We start from the raw sequence: 19,357 nt of genomic DNA on the forward strand, positions 1-19,357 counted from the left end.
AAACAGGAAATAACAAAATCTAAAAGTATGATGATCAGCGGAACCAGAAAAACTCCCGTCTGACCAATCGGAGGCAAAGCAGTCCAAGGCGGACCTGTCACACCTGCCCACTGCTCAGGTGTTCTACGGGGGGTCGGCCGTGTCGAGCTGCGCTGAAGTCAAGCAGCAGCAGAACTGAACATTCCCCAGAAACCCTGAACACAACAGCTCCAAACCACCACCAGACCAGAACTTATCAAAGATGGGACTGCTGTCCAGGACCTGCACACGTCTTGTTTTCCAACACCGCGGACACGAAAGTGGGTTTGGATGGAGGTCTGTAGTTACTGGGAAGCGATGGGTCAAGATCAGGCACGCAGCGTGTGTGTTGTGTTCAGGGCCCACTTGGAAAAAAGTTTTTGTCTGCAGTTTTATGTTGTTTTAGCTCTGAAAAAGTCGTTGCGGTGCAGATGTTCTTCAGGGCGTAGACGGCGGCTCAGTTCCTGCTCTGTCACATTTCTACCAGGTGAGAAGATGTGGAACTGGAATCACAGGACAAAAGTAAAGAGTAAATTCTGGATAAATGCACATGTGGATGTTCAGTGAACCTGCAGACTCACTGTCACTCTGGACGCTGTGTCCCCTCAGTTGGTTTTGGTCAATTTAAAGTAAAGAAATTCAATATTTTGTGCCAACTGACTGAAGTCATCAGTGAATTTTCATAGAAATGAAGTGATTTTGCTTCAGAATTGAACCGTTCTCAGTGTTGCTGGGCTCGAGCCTTCAGTTCGTCCTGATGAGGAAACATGGTGTTACTCAACATCAGACTGAGCTCTGATAGGCTGAGATATGACCTGTCAGTTTGGTATCCTGTCCATCTTTAAAGGGACAGTTCACACAAACAGGAACGATCCTGCAGCAAACACAATGTGTTGTGACGCTCAGGTGTGTGTGTGTGTGTGTGTGTGTGTGTGTGTGTGCGCGCGCGCACATGTGTGCGTGTGTTGACTAACCAGCTGTGACACTTTCAGTGAACCTCTGAAGGTCTCAGTGTGTGACACCTGGACAAACACCAGTCTTACGTCACACTCAGGACGACACGTTCGCTGACATGCTCCAGCAGACCCGTGCCAGCGGTGCGTTCAGGTGCTCCTCGTTCTGTCAGAAACATCGTCCGGGAGCGCCTGCGCACTGGAGCACCCACGCTCATGTGAAGGATTAAAAACATGAATATGAACAGACATTCAGGCGGAAACCGAAGGAGGAACCATCTCGTGAATATCTCAAATATTCTTCGTATACAGGTTTTTTCTTTCATACCAGTCGTATGTAAAGATCTGAGGATCCTGACGCTATTGGTCACGAGCGGTAATCTCCTCCAGGCTAACCGTTTCCCACCTCCAGTCTTTATGCTAAGCTAACCAGCTGTTGGCTGGAGCTTCATGTTCAGTGGACAGACGAGAGACAGAAAAATGATTTAGGGAAATAAATGTGTGCAGTCGTCCACTGGAGCAGCTCTGTCACTGGTCTGAGACCAGTTTGTACCTATTCAGAGTTCAGGAAGAACTTCACGTTCAAACTTATAAAAAGCTGCTGCAACACGATCCAGAGCAGCAGAGGAGACACCAGCGGCGTCCTCGTGTCTCTTTGTTGACTTCACACACACACACACACACACACACACACACACACACTCTGACCTCTGACACACATTTCCCGTACACAGTTTGCGCTCACACTTCTTCTGTTTGAGTCTGTTTACACAGTGAAGAATTTACACAACCAGTCAGCATTCACACACGACCTGTTCTCCCAGCATGCACTGCAGGGAAAATGGACGACAGTTCAGGAAGATCCTGCCGAGCCTCTGAAGAGCTGATCAGAGATCAGCTGAAACTGTCCACATACGTTACATTAGCATAGCACAGCATAGCCTCACACACACACACACACACACACACACACACACACACACACACACACCTGAGCGTCCATTGATGGCTGTGTCATGCTGACTCAGTGTTGATATGAAACAGTCAACAGGATCAGAGCAGACTGTTTTTTTACTGATTGATCAGCGATTGATCGGTGATGTCACTTCCTGTGTGTGTCTGCAGGTGTGTCTCCATCTTCTTCGTGGAGTTTCAGGCTCATTTTGGAACCGACTACTCTGCCACAGCCTGGATCCACAGCCTGATGGACTGCACCACCATGCTGTGTGGTCAGTACCGCACTGATGGAGCAGGTCAGCGTCCAATCAGCTGCTGGACTGACCCTGTGTGTGTGTGTGTGTGTGTGTGTGTGTGTGTGTAGCTCCTGTTGGCAGCCTGGTTGGGAACCGGTGGTCCTGCAGGGTGGCTGTGATGCTCGGTGGGCTCCTGTCCTCCTCTGGGCTCCTCCTCAGCTCCTTCAGCACCAGTCTGGAGCTCCTCTACCTCAGCATGGGCGTCCTGACAGGTCAACACACACAAGAAACGTCCTCACGCTCTAAAAATGTCCTTTTTTTGAACACTTCCCTGCTAGAAAAACCAGCATAGACCAGCATAGCAGGTCACCAGCAAAAACCAGCATTTGTTGTGTTTTGATGCTGGGATGCTGGTCTATGCTGGTTTATGCTGGTCTATGCTGGTCTATGCTGGTCACCAGCATGGGATGGGATATGGCACAGGATGGGATACCTATAAGCTGGACTATATGCTGGTCCACTAGCATCAGTAGCAACACCATGCTGGTCCACCAGCATCACCATGCTGGTCCACCAGCATAAACCAGCACCAAACCAGCATAAACCAGCATAGACCAGCATTATTTCCATGCTGGTCTATGCTGGTTTTTCTAGCAGGGTTGTCTGCAGAGCTGTTAGCGCCACTCTTTGTAGTAAAAATCTATGATGTAGAAAAAACAAAATGACGGTTTTCTTCATTCTTAAAAAAAGGTGTCCTCAAACGTCCTCTCATTCCTAAACCCTCTCCAGGTCTGGGCTTCGCTCTCTGTTACACGCCGGCCATCGCCATGGTTGGCTGTTACTTCCGCCAGCGGAAGGCGCTGGCGTACGGCATCGCCATGTCGGGCAGCGGGATCGGCACCTTCGTGTTGGCGCCGGCGGTGCAGCTGCTCATCGAGCTGTACTCGTGGAGGGGGGCGCTGCTCGTCCTCAGCGCCTTTGTGGCCAACCTGTGCGTGTGCGGGGCTCTGCTCCGACCAATCACGCTGCGGGAGGAGGGGGCAGAGGGAGAGGAGAAGGAGCCAGTGAGGGAGGAGAAAGCTGGTGAGGAGCTGTACAACGCAGAACACTGTGAGTGCTTTTACTGTTGGTTGCACCACCTCAAAACTCCATACGTTCCCATAGGTTCCCACTCTGTAGATCTCTAGCAACATGCTACCAGCCTGCTACCTCTTAGCAACTCTGACAATAACCATCAATGTGTCAGCAGGTAGCAACACGCTAGCTGAGCGACCACCTTTAGAGGAAGTGATGGGTGTGAAATGAGTTGGCAGACAGTTCATCCTCGTTCAACATCAGAGTGTTTTCCCAACACTGTTCCACCTCTCTCTCGTCCTTTGGCTGCTATCAGCCAATCAGCGTCAGCGTGTGGCTGCTATCAGCCAATCAACATCAGCATGTGGCTGCTATCAGCCAATCAGCATCAGCATGTGCGCAGTGATGAAGATTAAACAGAATCGGATTTAGAGGAGGAGGTATTAACTCTGTGACAGAGGGCTGACTTTTAGTTTTAGTGACAAGGATTTCTTGATTTCTCTTCATCATCATCATCATCACCCATCTGTCTCCTGATGCAGGTAACTTCTCGTCAAAGGACGCCGAGCTCGCACTAAAACTGTCCAAAGACTCAGAGGACAGCCTTTTGTCGTCAGGCAAATCTTTGTCTTTGCCCCTGCCTCTGCTGTCAGGAGACCCCGCCCCTCAGCTGCAGAGGAGGCGGTGCTTCAACTTCTGCTTCCTGTCCAGTAAGGAGTACCGTTTCCTGCTGCTGCCGGGCTTCCTGGGCCTGGCCCTGTCCTTCCTGTTCCTGGCTGGCGGCTGCAGCCTCCCCTTCGTCTACCTGGTGCCCTACGCTCTGAGCGTGGGAGTCAGCCACCAGCAGGCCGCCTTCCTCATGTCCATCCTGGGAGTCATCGACATCATGGGCAACATCACCTTCGGCTGGCTGACGGACAGGAGGTACGACTGAGCGTGTGCGAGTCGATCGGTCTCTTCCGACCGATACGCGATCAATAAGACAGATCAGATCATCCCGAGCCGTTAATGAGTCCCAGCTGAAGCGCAGGTCCAGACTGAAGGTTCAGGACTCGCCTGGAGTGATTCTCTCAGAGCAGGTCGTTCACTAATCAACTGATCGATCATTCCATCGACAGGAAAGTGATCAGCAGCTATTTTAAAATTCATGCTTTAAAGGATTTTTCAGGTAGCTCACAGGTTGGCTCCGCCCCCTGCGGCCCTCCACAGTGATTGGCTGAGGATGAACCTCTGTTCTTCTCTCTCAGGTGTTTGAAGCCGTTCCGTCTGGCGTGTTACGTTTCCACGGTGGCGATGGAGGGTGTCTGCTGCCTCTTCGTGCCGTTGCTCCAGTCCTTCCCGCTCCTCGTGTCCTTCGCCGTCCTCTACGGTTACTTTGACGGCGCCTACGTGGCGCTGATCCCCGTGGTGACGTCGGACCTGGTGGGAGCGCAGTACCTGTCCTCGGCGCTGGGCGTGGTCTACTTCCTCCACGCCATCCCCTACCTCGTCAGCCCGCCAATTGGAGGTGAGGAACTGAAACAGGCCCGCCCCCCTTCTGACATCACGGCTGCTTAACGCCGAGTCAGCACATTAATGAGTTAGAACATGTGGTGTGTTCAAGGACTGTCCGACATCTGAGTTCAATATTTCCTTCAAGTTTTTGTAAATATATATACTTCAAAAGCACAAAATACTTAAAGTACAAGTACTCGTTGTAGCTGAGAATGTCGGCCAGTTTGATGACTACTGACGCATGAAAAACTACAAACCTTTGGTTTTCTCTGTACTTTTTTTTGAGTACCTCAGAACTGCAGTTAAGTGCAGTACTGCAGTAAATGTACCTCGTTCCACTTCACAGCTGCTGAAGTTTGAGAGTTGATTCCTGACACAAACTTCTCGTCTCAGAGGTAAAAACTGAGGCAGCTGGTCTGAGGTCAGTTCTCGTCCCGCCTCAGGACTCCGTCGCCTGCCTGAAGGCGAGAAACGTGACGTAACGCTCAGACTCAGCAGAAGATAAAAGCTTCCTGTTGACCCTCTTATGTAAGTCCTGCCGCGTCACAGCGCAGGCAGCTCATTGGTCGGTCAGCGTTGGTGACACGAGAGCAAAGAGCAGAGCTGATGTCTTCAGAAAAAACAGGAATATCATGAAAAATGCTTCAGTTCTCTGTGAGCTGTAAGATAAGATAAGATAAGATAAGACTCTATTAATCCCCCACACAGGAAATGTGGGTGTTAGAGGCAGCAGCCGTATAAAAAGACACAGAAAGGAATAAAATACTAATAGAAAATAACTAAATAGTCTCTAAACATTCTGTACAATGCAGTATATGCAGTATCCAGGTATGTAGCAGTACACAAACTGTTACTGCGAATGGAAAAACCTGCACAGGGAACAGAGACTTCCTGTGCAGGACCCTCGTGTTGTCTGTCCAGTCCAGTTTGTGGTTGAGGGGGACGCCCAGGTATTCCTGACCCCCCACGATCTCAACATCCGAGCTGTCGGCGACCGGTTTCCCATCACTGATCCATCACTTCTTCTTCTCTCCCTGCAGGTTGGCTGGTCGACATCACAGGAAGTTACACGGCCACCTTCTTCCTCGGTGGTGCCGCCATGCTGGCCAGCTCGCTCGTCCTCACCACTGTTGCCGGGATACGCCGCTGCCACCGCCGGGTGACCGCCATCGCCAAGGATACCCAGCACAAACCCCTCCCCCCAATCCTGCCCGACCAATCAAAATGCTTCGTCACCTTCAACAAAGAGGACGTCAGTCAGGCAGACACCTTGTAGCCTCACAGAAAACCACCAATCGGATTTATCAACACCACAGTCTGGAGTCAGCGACGAGGGCTGTGATTGGCTGAGGCAGAGGAAGTGACTGAAGGCGAGTCCAAGACTGTAAAACACTGTGACAAACAAGTGCCTTTTTTTGTTTTTCTTTGTTTTAGAGCTCATCGGGATGAAGGATGAGTCAAAGATGCTAACGCTAGCACGCAAGCTAACAGGCAGCGGCTGGCATCCTCAAACAGGAAGAAGACACAAACTGACGAAGACGAAACACGGACGTCAACTTCAGCAGCGTCTGACAGGTGTGAAGGAACGTCACAGCGAACAGGAGACGGATTTAACACAACGTTACTCTTAAAACGTCTTCATTCAGGGAATCTACAGCAGTAAAATATTGATCTGATGATGAGTGTGTCCACATCAGCCAAGATCAGAGACCGGAAACTGGATCAGGATCAGGATCAGGATCAGGATCAGCTTATTGGATTTTTGACGAGGAATCTGACTCCACTGTAAAACTAGAGCTGAGAAAATTAGTTGGTTGATTGATTGACAGCAAGTTAATCAGCCAGTGCTGTCGTAATCAATGAATCAGTCAAATCATTTTTAGGAAATGTGCCAAACATCCGCCGGTTTCCACTGTTGAAGCGTTCGTATCTGCAGCTTTTCTGCGTTTCACATCACAGAAAATCACCCCCATCATCCTCATTTGCTCTCTGGAGTCTCAGGAACGAACCAAAAGCAGCCAATCAAACGTTTGCAGAGGCTGCAGGTCACTCAGGTAACAGGTAACGAGTCAGGAAGTCACCAAAGTGTGTGTGTGTGTGTGTGTGGTTTTAACTCGGTATCGATCAATACTCCGACCAGAAGCTTCGTTAATCACAAGCATCTGGACGTCGTCCAGGAAACATCAGCTGCTTCCTCTTTAACGCGCAGACACGTTCCGTTCCTCTCGAAACAGCGACGCTCTGCACCGATGTGACGTCAACCACGTGTGTTGTGTTCAGGGACCCTTGGAAAAACGTGGTTATCTACTCTTTTCTATATAACTAAGAGCTGTTTGTATTAATGAATTGATTGAAGGGCTGTGATTCAGCCACAGACGCAGAACTTGAAGAGATGGATTCTCACCCTGTGTGATCTCACGTGATCTCACGTGATCTCACGAATCCGCTGCCTCACACGGTGAAAGAAATGTGTCTTTGATTGGTTACAGTGAAACAGTCTGTTTGTAGGCGGTTTTAGGACATTAAGTCAGACTGTGAACTTCCTGTTAATGTCACAATAAGAGTCACATTTATGTCTGAAGAGTCAAACTGTCTCCACAGAGACTGAAGGTTTCCTGATTAGAAACAATGTTAGACTTTTGTTAGACCTCTGGCTCATTCGTCAGTCAAACAGAAATAAAATCAGAACAGAATGATTCTCAAATCCTCGTCAACGTCGATTCAACTGAATACAGCAGAGAGATTTTTCATGTTCAAACTGATGAACTTCATTGTTTTTTTGTAAATACACGCTTTCGGGATGTGGTATTTGAATAAAATTGATTCAGGATCTGTGTCCTCTGGTCCATCAGCTGTCCTGTCTCAGCCAGCGTTTGAAGACGAGGAGCTTTAGAGTGACATTCTTTCTTTCTTCTTCATAAACGACAGCTGTGATGTTGGAAAAATCTATTTTTGTGTACACTCCCACTGCACAACACAACTGGTTTGAAACTGGTCTGAAACTGGTCTGAAACGCATTAAAAAGAGAAGAAACTCCACCAGTTAACTGAGAAGCATCCAGATGAACTAAAGCCCATCACAGCGATATATTTGTATCTGTTCTTTTATTTGAGATGTTGTGCTTTTATTTTGAAAGCCCACAGACGTATTTCTGTCTTACTGTTGGAGGTGTTGCCTTGAGTTTGGATCCTCCGAGCCACCGTAGAAACAAAGTGGAGCAAACAGCTGAGCGCCGTGCGTGAGGCTGGGGTGGTTTTATTTTCACACTAACGAGGAACGTCGCTTCGTTTTCAGCTTTTAATGAAAAATCACAAACCAAACAACGAAAACGAGCAGAAAGAAAAACTGTACACATGTTTAAAATCAAAGTGTCCTTCAGGAAAAGTTCTGCTCTCAGAGCGTCCTGAGAGCTTTTAATCCCGCCTGAAAACTAACCCGTACAGCACGGCGATGTCACATGACCATGGTGATGTCACTTCCTGCTCGTCTTGGACCGCAGCTGTCTCCTGATGATCAGGTGATCGCTCTCCTTCTCCTCAGCTCCTCCTGACACCTGAACCACAAACACAACGTCACGTCCTACCAACGTCCCAGCAGCACAGAGACGTCCAAACGTCCTCACAATGTCCTCAGGTTACAGAAACGTCCTGATACCTGAGGTGTGAAACTCAGAGAGTGCAGAGTGTCTGTCTCACCATGTGTGGAGAGTCGATCAGCAGACACGAGGCGTCCTTCTTGTAAAGCTTCTTCCGTCCTTGTCTCGGTTTGGTTGCAGTGGAAAGCGTCTCCGTCCCTGCTGAATGTCCACTGACCAGACTGATGATGGTTTTTGCTGCAGAGACAGAAGATAAAAGGTGAAACCAGGAGCAGGTGGGGGGCGTTCACAGGAGACATGTGCAGTATGGACCGTCCACTGAACTGTCCAACATTCAGTCCACACTGAGTATGTCCTCCACACAGCGTCTCCGTCCTCTGAAGCAGCAAGAGGACTCACCTGGTCCATACTTGAAGACACACTGACCTTTGCTGCCCAGGATGGACGGAGAGCTCTGGATCAACTCTCCGATCTTCTGAAGAGTCCCGTCTCTGTTGTCCTTCACCACAGAAGAAGACTGAGGAGACACAGACAGACACTCAGCCTCGCTGCTGACAGGACGTCTTCGTCTCCATGGCGGGTCATGTCTCACCTGTTTGTTGTTTCGAGTGTTTCGATTCCTCTTGGTCTCACTGAACACCAGGTTCTGGAAAACACACACACACGCACGCACGCACGCACGCGCACGCACACAAACGCACACGCACGCACGCACACAAACGCACACGCACGCACACATGCATGCACGCACGCGCGGGCACACACACACGCACGCATGCGCGCACACGTACACGCACGCACGCACGCACGCACACACACACACAAACGCACACACACACACACACACACACACACGCGCACACACACGCACACACACAGGTGAGGTGTGACATCTCATCTCTCTACAGGTTTAGACCTGCTTTAAAACCAGTGAAGTACTCGCTCGCTCACTCGCTCGCTCACCTCCACCTCGCTGCTCTTCCTCTTCCTTCCTGTAGTTTTGGGGATTTTCTTCTTGTCGGCCATGTTGGACCTCAGAGGAGAGACACCAATGTCCCGTTCTGGAAGACGGACACACCCACCACACTTCTACACATGCACACACAGATAAGAAGCGCGTTGGTGCAGTTTAAAGTTCACAGTGAGAAATAAAAACACAGAATGTTGATCATTACTTCATGAATCAAGAACATCCAATGTGTGATTATCAGTTAATAAAGTCACTGATCAATCAATCAATCAATCAATAACATCTGTTCTCTGGTCAGTGTGTGATGGCTTTCTGTTTCTCTGTGGTAACGTCGCCCCCTGCTGGCTGTCACACGCACACTGTGTGCAGGTAGACCTGCACCTGCGGGCCGGCAGGTAAACTCACCTGCTCGCTCCCTCTCTCCTCCTTCAGGCTCTGCAGTCTCTCCATCTCTCTCTTCACAGCCTCAAACTCCCTGCTCCTCTCCTCCTCCTTCTCCTCCCCCCGCTGTTGCTGCCGTCTCCCCCTCCTCTCCTGGAGCCTCTGGATCTCCTCCTTCAGCTCCTCCACCACAGACACCTTCCTCTCCTCTGCCTCCTGCCTCCTGTGCAGGTCCTCCTTCAGACGCTCCAGCTCTGGCAGAGAGGAAGCAGAGTTCAGATTCACCCGGTCCGCCCCTCAGATCATCTTCATCACCGTTTGAGACAATGAAGACACCTCGTCTCAGATTACTCCACACCGCCCAGCAGGAGCAGACCACAGCGGTTTCCTGCTCTCAGCCAATGAGCAAACTGTAAGCTCGTGAGGTCACGTGGTCAGTTATAAACTGATGTACGCAGACAGACGGCGCTGCACCATGTGACCGTGGTTAGCACACATTCAGAGCTCTTCATCCTCTCACCTTCTTTCTCTCTCTCCTGGTCTCTCCTCCTGTCCTCCTCCGACCTCTCCATCTCCTCCAGTCTAGCACGCAGAGCTCCGCCCTCGGACTCGAGCTCCGCCCTCAGACTCTGGAGCTGATGGGAGAATTCTGCTTTCTGATTGGCCATCTGCTCGCTGAGCTCAACACACCTGTTCTCGCTGCAGGAGGAAGAGGAGGACAGTAAATCAGCTGTTCTCTTGTCACCTGTCGGCTCTGTGGTTTATTAATCAATGAGCGATCAATAGGCGATCGATCGTGATAACGATCCCTTGACCTGCATGTCAGCGTTTCCTCCAGCTCCCTCTTTTGTCTCTGCAGATCTTGGATCTGTTGGGATTTCTGAGCCGATCTCTCCAGCGCTGCCTGGCTCTCCTTCTTCAGCTCCTCCATGGCGACGTGGAAAACACGGCTGCTGCTGCTCCGCCCCTCCTCCTCCTGAATCAACCAATCAATCAATCAATCAATCAATCAATCAATCAATCAGCTGATCATTGACCCACAGAGGTGCCATGCTCTGTCTGATGATGATGATGATGATGATGATGATGATGATGATGATGCTGTCTCCTCACACTTCCTGTCCTGATTTTGGCTTTTTTTTTTTTTTGTTAATTTTGAAGGTTTCTTTTTCCACCAATGAGGCGACGTGCTGCCTGATCATTCGCCATGAACAGACGATCGTCGATCAATGACTGTCAGGGGAGCTGAACATCTGGACCTCAGTGTTATTGACAGTTTTTCTATAAAGGTTGATGTCATCACTGTACTGCAGCTAAGTTAATGATCGATCCACTTGATCAGAAATATGACGGACGGATCAATATGATCAATCAGCCGAGTCGACTGACGACGTCAGAGAAACAAAGGAACGGGACGAACCTTGACTTCCTGTCTCAGACGCTCCACTTCTTGTGTCAGACTGTTGATGACGTTGGCCTTCTCCTCTGATTGGCTCTCCAGGTCTTTGAGGCGGGTCTTCGCAGTGTTGAGCTGCTCTGATAGGCTGTCACGCCTGTCAGTCAGCTGTTTGAGCTGCGACTGGAGGCTGGTCACCTGGAAACAGTTTAGAAAAGTTACTCTTGGGTTCATCTTGATCACTTTCACCGAGGCAGCATCTTCAGAAGTGTTCTGATTGGTCACTGAAAACAACCCAGACACGCTGAGGCACGGCTGAGGCACAGCTGAGGCAGCTGAGGCACGGCTGAGGCACAGCTGAGGCAGCTGAGGCAGCTGAGGCACGGCTGAGGCACAGCTGAGGCAGCTGAGGCAGCTGAGGCACAGCTGAGGCACGGCCTTGTCTCAGACTGTAGAGGTGTACCTAATAAAGTGGCCAGTACCTCCGTCTGCAGCTGGAAGATGCCGTTAACCAGAGCTTTGTTCTCCTTCGTCAGTCTGGATGTTTCCCTTTGCTCCACCTCCAGAGACGAAAACACCGAGTCACAGTTTAGACACTCGGACGGACCTGCGGGGGTGGAGAAAAGCAGGGAGTGAGGGTCTCTGTGTGGACACCTGTGGACACTGTGGTGAGGTCCACTGTGTCCACACACTTCTGGCCATGCAGCAGTGAGATCTTCAACTCTTACCGGTCACATTCTCTAACTTCTGCTCCAGCAAAGCCTGCTCCTTTTTTAACTCCTCCACCTCCTCCTCCCGTCTCCTCAGGGCCTCCTCTAGCCCCCTCCTCCTCTCCTCCTTCTCCCTCAGCTCCGCAATGGTTTCTTCATTCTTGTCGTTTTCCTCCTGGAGCCTCCAGATCTCCTCCTCCAGAACCACTGAGCCGAGGGATGATAAAGAAAGAAAATAAAGGCTCCGCACTGAAAACTTAATTCCTCCCACCTCCTCCCTCCTCCTCCTCTCACCTCTCTTCCTTGCCGGTCCCCTCTCCTCTTGATCCTCCGGAGCTTCACGCTGGCGTTTCCTGCTCTCCTCCTCCTCCTTCCCCTCCTCTCCTCCTGTCCTCCTCACACAGCGGCAGGACGTCTGAAGCTGCAGCAGCTCTGACCTGATTGACTCCACCAGAGTCCTCTGAAAGACAGGAAGCGCCCACAGAGTTAGGGGACGACACTTCCTGTTCACTGTGATGGACGATCTTTCAGGGGCTCGGACTTGAACTCGTAAAATAAGGGTGCGTTTACGTCTCTGGTGGCGTTCTCCACGGTGACGTCCATGGCGGCCTGGAGTTTGTTGATGATGTCGTCTTTCTGCTGACAGATCTCCGTCAGCTCGGATAACTTCTGCTGCTGCTGCTGCAGAGTCTGCAAAGGTCAAAGGTCAATCTTTATCGATACAGTAGATCAGGCACAATGTACATATCTGTAATTCATTAAGAGGGAAGAAGAAGACGACTGTAGGTACCTCCTTGGCCTCCTGCAGTTGGTCATGTGACTGCTGCTTCTCCAATCGCAAAGACTCCAACTCTGCAGGTACAAATCAACACAGAGGTCAGAAAGTCTGCGTTACATCGACTGAAGCATGCGGTCAGTGTGTGTGCGTGCGCGTGTGTGTGTGTGCGTGCGTGCGCACCTGCAGTGTTTGTGTGTTCAGTCAGACACTGATGGACACTCTGGGCGTCCTCTCTGATCTTCTCCAGGTCTTCAGTCAATGAGCCGATGATTCCCTCCAGCATGGCCGCCTGCTGCTCCTGACAGCCAATCACAGCGATCAGTGATGCTGATCAGTGATGGGGCGGGCTGTGTCAACAGGTGAAGGCTTGTCACTCACCTTGCTGTCGTCGTCGGCGTCGACGGCGGACAGGTTGACCGTCTTGCTGACCAGGTTCTTCAGGATCTCCACCCTCTTCTCGGCCCTCTCCTCCAGGATCTCCTTCTCCTTCTCCAGACGGTCGCTGACGCACAGACACAGGACATGATCTGAGTGACAGGTGTCCCTCTGCACACGCTGCTTAGGTCACATGACGACGGGGACTCGTTACCTGTAGTCTTTCTCCATCTTGTTGAAGAGTTCCATGAACTCGGTGCTGACTTCTTCTCTGATCTGAGCCTCCAGGACCAAACGCAGCGCTGCCTCTCTGTCCGCCTTCACCCTTACCTTCACCTCCTCCTCCATGGTCCTGTCCTCTTCCTCCTCCTCCTCCTCGTCCTCCTCGCCTCCTGCCTCTAGTACCGTTCCCTCCATCACACTCTCCTCCTCCTCCTCCTCCTCCCACTCTTCACCACCATCATCCTCCAGCACGTCCTCCAGGGTCGTCTCCCAGGCGACCATCGAGCTCTTCCTGCCGTGCCCCGACACGTTCCTGCGCTGGCTCGCCTCATCGATCATCATCGACAGCTCCATGGCCGACCTGTGGGGGGCGTCGTCTAGGACCACCGGCCTCGAGTTCAGCACCACCACCTAGAGGGACAGAGACAGAGACAGAGACAGAATAATAATAATTGAAATCAGAAACTGTCTGATCGCAGAGACAGCCAGAGACAATCTGTCCAGATCTTCTGAAAGGTGGACCCTCAGACCCGTTTGTGAGGTTCAGGAGTTCATTCTGTCGTTTTGCATTCGCCTGTCACACCTGTTGATGGTACAGGTACGTCTGTGAGCTTGTGTGTGCTGACCTTCTGGGCGAGGGCAGAGAACTTGAGGACGTTGAGCGTCTCGTCGAAGCAGGACGAGCTCTGGTTGATGTTGACCACCATGGAGACCCGGCCGGCACCGCAGAAGAAGAACTGCAGGAAGTGGGTGAGTTTGGACTCCCTGAAGGGAACGTGGTGCTGGAACCTGCAGAGAGACAGATCACCTGTCATCCAGGTGTCTCTTAGACATGACCGTGCGCACACACAAGCACACACACACACACAGTTGTCCTACTTGGCGTGTTGGTTGAGTCTCATGGCACTGATGCATTTGCCCAGCGTGAGCAGCGAGCTGTTGATGTTTCCTGCCTCCTTCAGCCTCTCTCCGGTGTTCAGAGTGCGAGAGCAGCGCTCAGAGCCGGCCAGATCGCAGAGAGACAGCCTGAACACACAAAGACACAGAATGACCGTCTACACAGGACGCCGGACGTCCGACCGTCAGCTCATGGCTCCACGCTGGGGCATAAACAGGGCGGAGACGGCGTGGTCTTACTCGCTGATGCCGAGGACTCTGGGAACTCCGATGTCGTCCACTCTGAGGATCCTGATGGAGAAGATGCTGTGGCTGCAGAGACACACAAGAGCCGGATCAGTCCTCTGCTCTCACACACACACACACACACACACACACACACACCGATGTGTGTGTGTAACTGCAGCCTCTTCATTCATTTCAATGAGCGGCCTGTCGACACACACGGGGCTCCACTTTGACTGCGCCGGCCAATCAAACACATGCAGCACATTCACACGTTGGCGAGGTGAGCTCTGTACTTCTACTGTTCGCCTTCTGATCGCTGCAGCAAAAGACTAAAGATCTGCTGCCGTCGGCTGTAAATTCATGTGTGTGAGTGTTTTACACTCCAGCTGGACTTCAGGACTGGTTTGATGTTTGACTTATACATCAGTGCTGAGTCTCAGTGCAAGAAACCCTCGATGTGAACTGAAGACACTCAAACAGTTTCAGGGCTTAGCGTTAGCAGCTCACCTCCTGCTGGACAGCTGGTTCAGTCTGGTGGAGGAGAAACTCTGGTTCTTCTTCCCGATCTTCATCACTCTGTAGGCCTCATCAGAACTGTTCACCTGGACCCACCGCAGATCTGAAACATCGACAAGAACAACAAAACATTTCCAATGACTCCTCTCACATAAATCTGTCCAATCCAGTCCGTCTCTCTGTCCATGGTAGGAAACTGCTCGTCGCTCGTCCACCTGGTGTGTGGATGTGAGGGAGGGGTGTGCACTGTGTGTGCGCCCCCCCACTTTGAAAACCACTGCTCTATCTGACCCACATACAGTAACACATCACAATATTGCATGCATGCACGCAGTGTTACCTTTGATGAAAGAGTTTCCTTTGACGTCCTGGGACAGACGCAACACCGTTCTCCTGTGGTGTCCACTGGGAACCTGAACATCACAGATCAATCAGACGATCAACCGCAGCTCAACCACTGATCGTCCGCTTATTTGGACAGTTTGATTCTTTCAATCATCAACACTCCAATCAGCTTTGTATTGAGGCAGCACAGGCACCTCAGGTAAAGGTGAGACAGGACAGGTGACAGGGTGTCAGTCAGCATGTTTCAGTGTCCCAGACAAACAGGAGGGCCTCCGATCAAACATTATCAATATCACAAAGCAGCTCTCACCTTTGACTCTCATCATCAAAGCCACCAGACTCCATTCACAGAAACAGGAATTTAACATGGTAAAACACACCTGTTTCAAACTGACACACACCAAACAAAACTCATCAGAACCTTCTCGGTTCATCACTCACTGCTCCAACAAGCATCACTGACTCTGGTTTGGTTGAAATGAACTCTGAATTCAGCCAATCAGGAGAGGAGAGAGAGAGGGCGGACACCAGAGAAGCAGAGAAAACAGAAGTACAAACGTGTGTGTGTGTGTGTGTGTGTGTGTGTGTGTGTGTCACCTGTTCCAGCAGGTCGTGGATGTTGTCGTTGTAAATCTCACAGAATGAAACCCAGACGGAGAAACGGACGCTTGAGTTGACGTCCAGACAGAAACTGTCAGCTTCACTGTTCACACTGCTGTCAGTGCTGAGAGACGAGCCTGCACACACACACACACACACACACACACACACACACACACACACACACACACACACACACACACACACACACAGACAGACAGACAGACACAGACACAGACACAGACACAGACAGACACAGACAGACAGACACACACTCACACACACACACACAGACACACACACACACACACACAGACACACACACACACACACACACACACACACACGTTCAGTGCTTTGGGTTACATCCTCAGGTGTACAGGTGGGACTTCATGGTGAACCTCACTGACCGTCTAGAAAAGTTGATCTTCCAGACGTCTGACTTTTGTCGCTCTGCAGAGAGACGGCACACACTAGTACACACTACATCCTCACACTGTGTGCAGACGGTGTTGTACTTGTATTTGCTCTGTGTGTGTGTGTGTGTGTGTGTGTGTGTGCGCGCGCGTCTGACCTCTTTGAGCAGCCTCATCAGGTTCTTCTTGCTGCTGTTCTCTGCTGCCTGCTGGTCTGGAGTCAGTCTGCTGTAGTCTCTGCAGCGCTGAGGCTTCAGATCAGTCCGATTGTACAGATGACCTTCAATGCTGTTAAAGATGACCGACAAAGACCTGGGCAACAGACCGCTGTCATGATCCGGACCTGAGAGACAGACAGGAAGAGAGACAGACAGCTAGAGACTCAAGTGGTAACGTCGTGTTTCAGACAGACAGACAGACAGGCAGGTTGTGTTTCTGACCCAGGAATGTGAAGGTTTTTCCAGCGTTGGTGACTCCATAAGTGAAAACCAGACAGTTTCCTCCATTCAGAACGTCTTGGACCAAACCCCGAACCGAACCGTCAAACACCTTCCTCTGACCGGCCTCCGGACCAAACACCTCAACGCCGACCAGAGAGGACATGGACGTGAGTTTTCAAAAGAACCAGGATGGATAGGGAAAATGACTCCAAAAGAAAACAGACATACAGACATACAGACAGACAGGCAGACAGGCAGGCAGACAGACAGACAGACAGACAGACAGACAGACAGACAGACAGACAGACAGACAGGTAGACAGACAGGCAGACAGGTAGACAGACAGGAAGACAGACAGACAGGCAGGTAGGAAGACAGACAGGAAGACAGGCAGACAGACAGACAGGTAGGCAGGCAGGCAGGCAGACAGACAGAAAGACAGACAGGCAGACAGGAAGACAGACAGACAGGCAGGTAAGCAGGCAGACAGACAGACAGACAGACAGACAGACAGACAGACAGACAGACAGGCAGGTAAGCAGGCAGGCAGGCAGACAGACAGACAGACAGACAGACAGGCAGGTAAGCAGGCAGGCAGGCAGACAGACAGACAGACAGGCAGGCAGGCAGACAGACAGACAGACAGACAGACAGGAAGGCAGGCAGACAGGCAGACAGACAGACAGACAGACAGACAGACAGACAGGAAGGCAGGCAGACAGACAGACAGACAGACAGACAGACAGACAGACAGACAGGCAGACAGGAAGGCAGGCAGACAGACAGACAGACGTCACAGCAACCTGTGTGAAGGTGAACCTCTGGGCCGTATGTGGGAGGGACTTATCGTTCTGCCGGTTTGATTGACAGCTCCTGGGAGCCTTAAGGACAACAGTGTCCGGTCCCTCAATAGTCACACAGTCCTGAAGACAAAGTACAACAAAGACATTCAGGTTACAAACATTAACAAAAGCACTGAACTGTCACATCTGAGGATCTGGAACCAGCAGCTCTGACAGAAAATGACGAACGATCCATCGATTATCATTGCTTGGAGTCAGACGTTGTTTTCATGGTTGAGTCCCATTATTTTATCAAAATGTTTCAGTAAAATGTAAAGACCAATGCTGCAGCTGCTGTGTATGAATATCCATTAACTTTAACTTACTGTGTGTGTGTGTGTGTGTGTGAGTGTGACACCTGTGACTCTCTGCTGTCACTCTCGGCTGCAGTGAACGGTCGAATCCTCAGGTAGACCTGCAGGTTCTCAGACTGCGACTGGACACTGTCCTAATGAGACAGACAGAACACAGATCAGTCCATCGTCCAGCAAGGTCAACAACACCTGACTGACAGACAGACAGACAGACAGGCAGGCAGGCAGGCAGGCAGACAGACAGACAGACAGAAACACGGGCAAAGAGACAGTAACGGGCAGACAGACAGTGACTGACTAACTGACAGACAGAGAGACAGACAGACAGACAGACCTGTGCTGGCAGAGCAGCAAATTCATCCAGCAGATCTCTCCTGATGTCCTCCACCTCCACCGGCCCGACTCTCTCGGGCTTCCCGGCTAAACAAGACTCCATCATCTAACACACATAACATGTCAACATCAGTCTCACTGCGTCTCAGTCCTTCAATTTTCAGCTCCACTTCACTTTACTTCTACACATTAACATCGCCATCATCCGTCGGTGACATTCAAACCAAAGTCCCTCCAGATCTGATGTAAATCCACCTTTGGCTCGACGACACAGTCCGGTAGAGATCGATGGACAGGAAAACACATTCTGAAGGTTGACAGATGTTAAATCAGTGTGGTGGAGATCAACGTTCACCGGTGGAAGAGACCATTTAAACGTGTCTTTATTTACGAGGTTCAGAGGTCCAACAGTGAAGTGAACAGAACATATCCGAGCTGTAAACACTCACTCGGGTTCGATAACATCGTTTTTTGTCCAATACAAACGGACAAACACATAACTGGCATCGATCAACAGTCAAAACAGATCAGAAAGTAGCCGAACAGCCGTAAAGTGGAGCTGAAGAGTTTTTAAACTACTGTCTGTTATTAGCATGAACCACAACTAGCTAAGCCTCAAACACGCTACACGCGTTTGTTTAAACGCATGTTCAATCCAAAACATCACGTCACACATCATTAAACCACATCTCTATGACTTAAACCGACATTTTATCAAACTGTAACTCACTCTGGATGTGTTTTATTCACCAGACGAAGCATTTAAGTCGAAAACATCGAAAGGCAATCTGTAGCATTAGCTTTAGCTACTTCTCTCGGCTCCGCGGTTTACTTTTTAAACTGGGACAAGAGGACCAATCATACGGCTGGTACATGCCGACGTCACGCAAATCACGCTCGCACCCTCGGATATGATCTCGCGACAAAAATTAACCCCAATTTCACTGGATTTTTCTGTGAATTTACTGATAACGCTATCACTATATTAAGACTCTCAGACTTAAAAACACTAAAAACAAAAATTAAACTGTCAAACTGTTGGCGGGACTGAGAAGAAGAATGACGTATTTTTTTTAAATCATATCTTTATGTTGATGTTGATTGATTTATTATATTTGCAAAATTTGACAATATGAAGAACCACAGTGTAGAGTGGTGTATTGATTGTACTGTGTATGATTTAGCACAATTTCATAGAAAGCTCATATTGTTGGATTATAAAGTTTTTATTGCCTGAAAAGAAAAGTAAACAACGGCAGGTACAAAT

General features: G+C 50.2%; 2 protein-coding genes across 3 annotated transcripts in view; one reads left to right on the forward strand and one right to left on the reverse strand.

The window, feature by feature from the left end:
* Positions 1 to 6,008, forward strand: part of LOC143339261 (monocarboxylate transporter 12-B-like) — an 8,483-nt gene extending 2,475 nt beyond the window's left edge. The window contains exons 2-7 of the mRNA XM_076760430.1: positions 2,097 to 2,200; positions 2,293 to 2,436; positions 2,954 to 3,247; positions 3,781 to 4,162; positions 4,486 to 4,745; positions 5,773 to 6,008. Of these exons, the coding sequence (XP_076616545.1) occupies positions 2,097 to 2,200; positions 2,293 to 2,436; positions 2,954 to 3,247; positions 3,781 to 4,162; positions 4,486 to 4,745; positions 5,773 to 6,008 (1,420 nt within the window). The remainder of the gene's footprint in view (positions 1 to 2,096; positions 2,201 to 2,292; positions 2,437 to 2,953; positions 3,248 to 3,780; positions 4,163 to 4,485; positions 4,746 to 5,772) is intronic.
* Positions 6,009 to 7,992: 1,984 nt separating this feature from the next.
* On the reverse strand, positions 7,993 to 18,897 carry kif20bb (kinesin family member 20Bb). Of its 2 annotated transcripts, none has more exons than XM_076760134.1 (30): positions 18,821 to 18,897; positions 18,092 to 18,196; positions 17,802 to 17,891; positions 17,405 to 17,524; positions 16,602 to 16,740; positions 16,320 to 16,504; positions 16,156 to 16,198; positions 15,743 to 15,882; positions 15,141 to 15,213; positions 14,792 to 14,903; positions 14,297 to 14,368; positions 14,039 to 14,185; positions 13,786 to 13,948; positions 13,152 to 13,570; positions 12,941 to 13,064; positions 12,743 to 12,854; positions 12,575 to 12,636; positions 12,355 to 12,474; positions 12,079 to 12,244; positions 11,803 to 11,991; positions 11,557 to 11,681; positions 11,099 to 11,272; positions 10,494 to 10,654; positions 10,199 to 10,377; positions 9,703 to 9,932; positions 9,291 to 9,416; positions 8,920 to 8,973; positions 8,754 to 8,844; positions 8,428 to 8,564; positions 7,993 to 8,285 (listed from the first exon to the last, which is right to left on the reverse strand). In XM_076760134.1, the coding sequence occupies exons 2-30, from the start codon at positions 18,194 to 18,196 to the stop codon at positions 8,205 to 8,207; spliced, it is 3,939 nt and encodes a 1,312-aa protein (XP_076616249.1). In that variant the 5' UTR covers positions 18,821 to 18,897; the 3' UTR covers positions 7,993 to 8,204. The 2 variants fall into 2 exon arrangements, with proteins under 2 accessions (XP_076616249.1, XP_076616248.1); XM_076760133.1 differs by having other exon boundaries at positions 12,743 to 12,860.
* Between the last annotated feature and the right edge of the window lie 460 nt (positions 18,898 to 19,357).

Source organism: Chaetodon auriga, chromosome 20, assembly GCF_051107435.1.
Source record: "Chaetodon auriga isolate fChaAug3 chromosome 20, fChaAug3.hap1, whole genome shotgun sequence".
NCBI lineage: Eukaryota > Metazoa > Chordata > Actinopteri > Chaetodontiformes > Chaetodontidae > Chaetodon > Chaetodon auriga.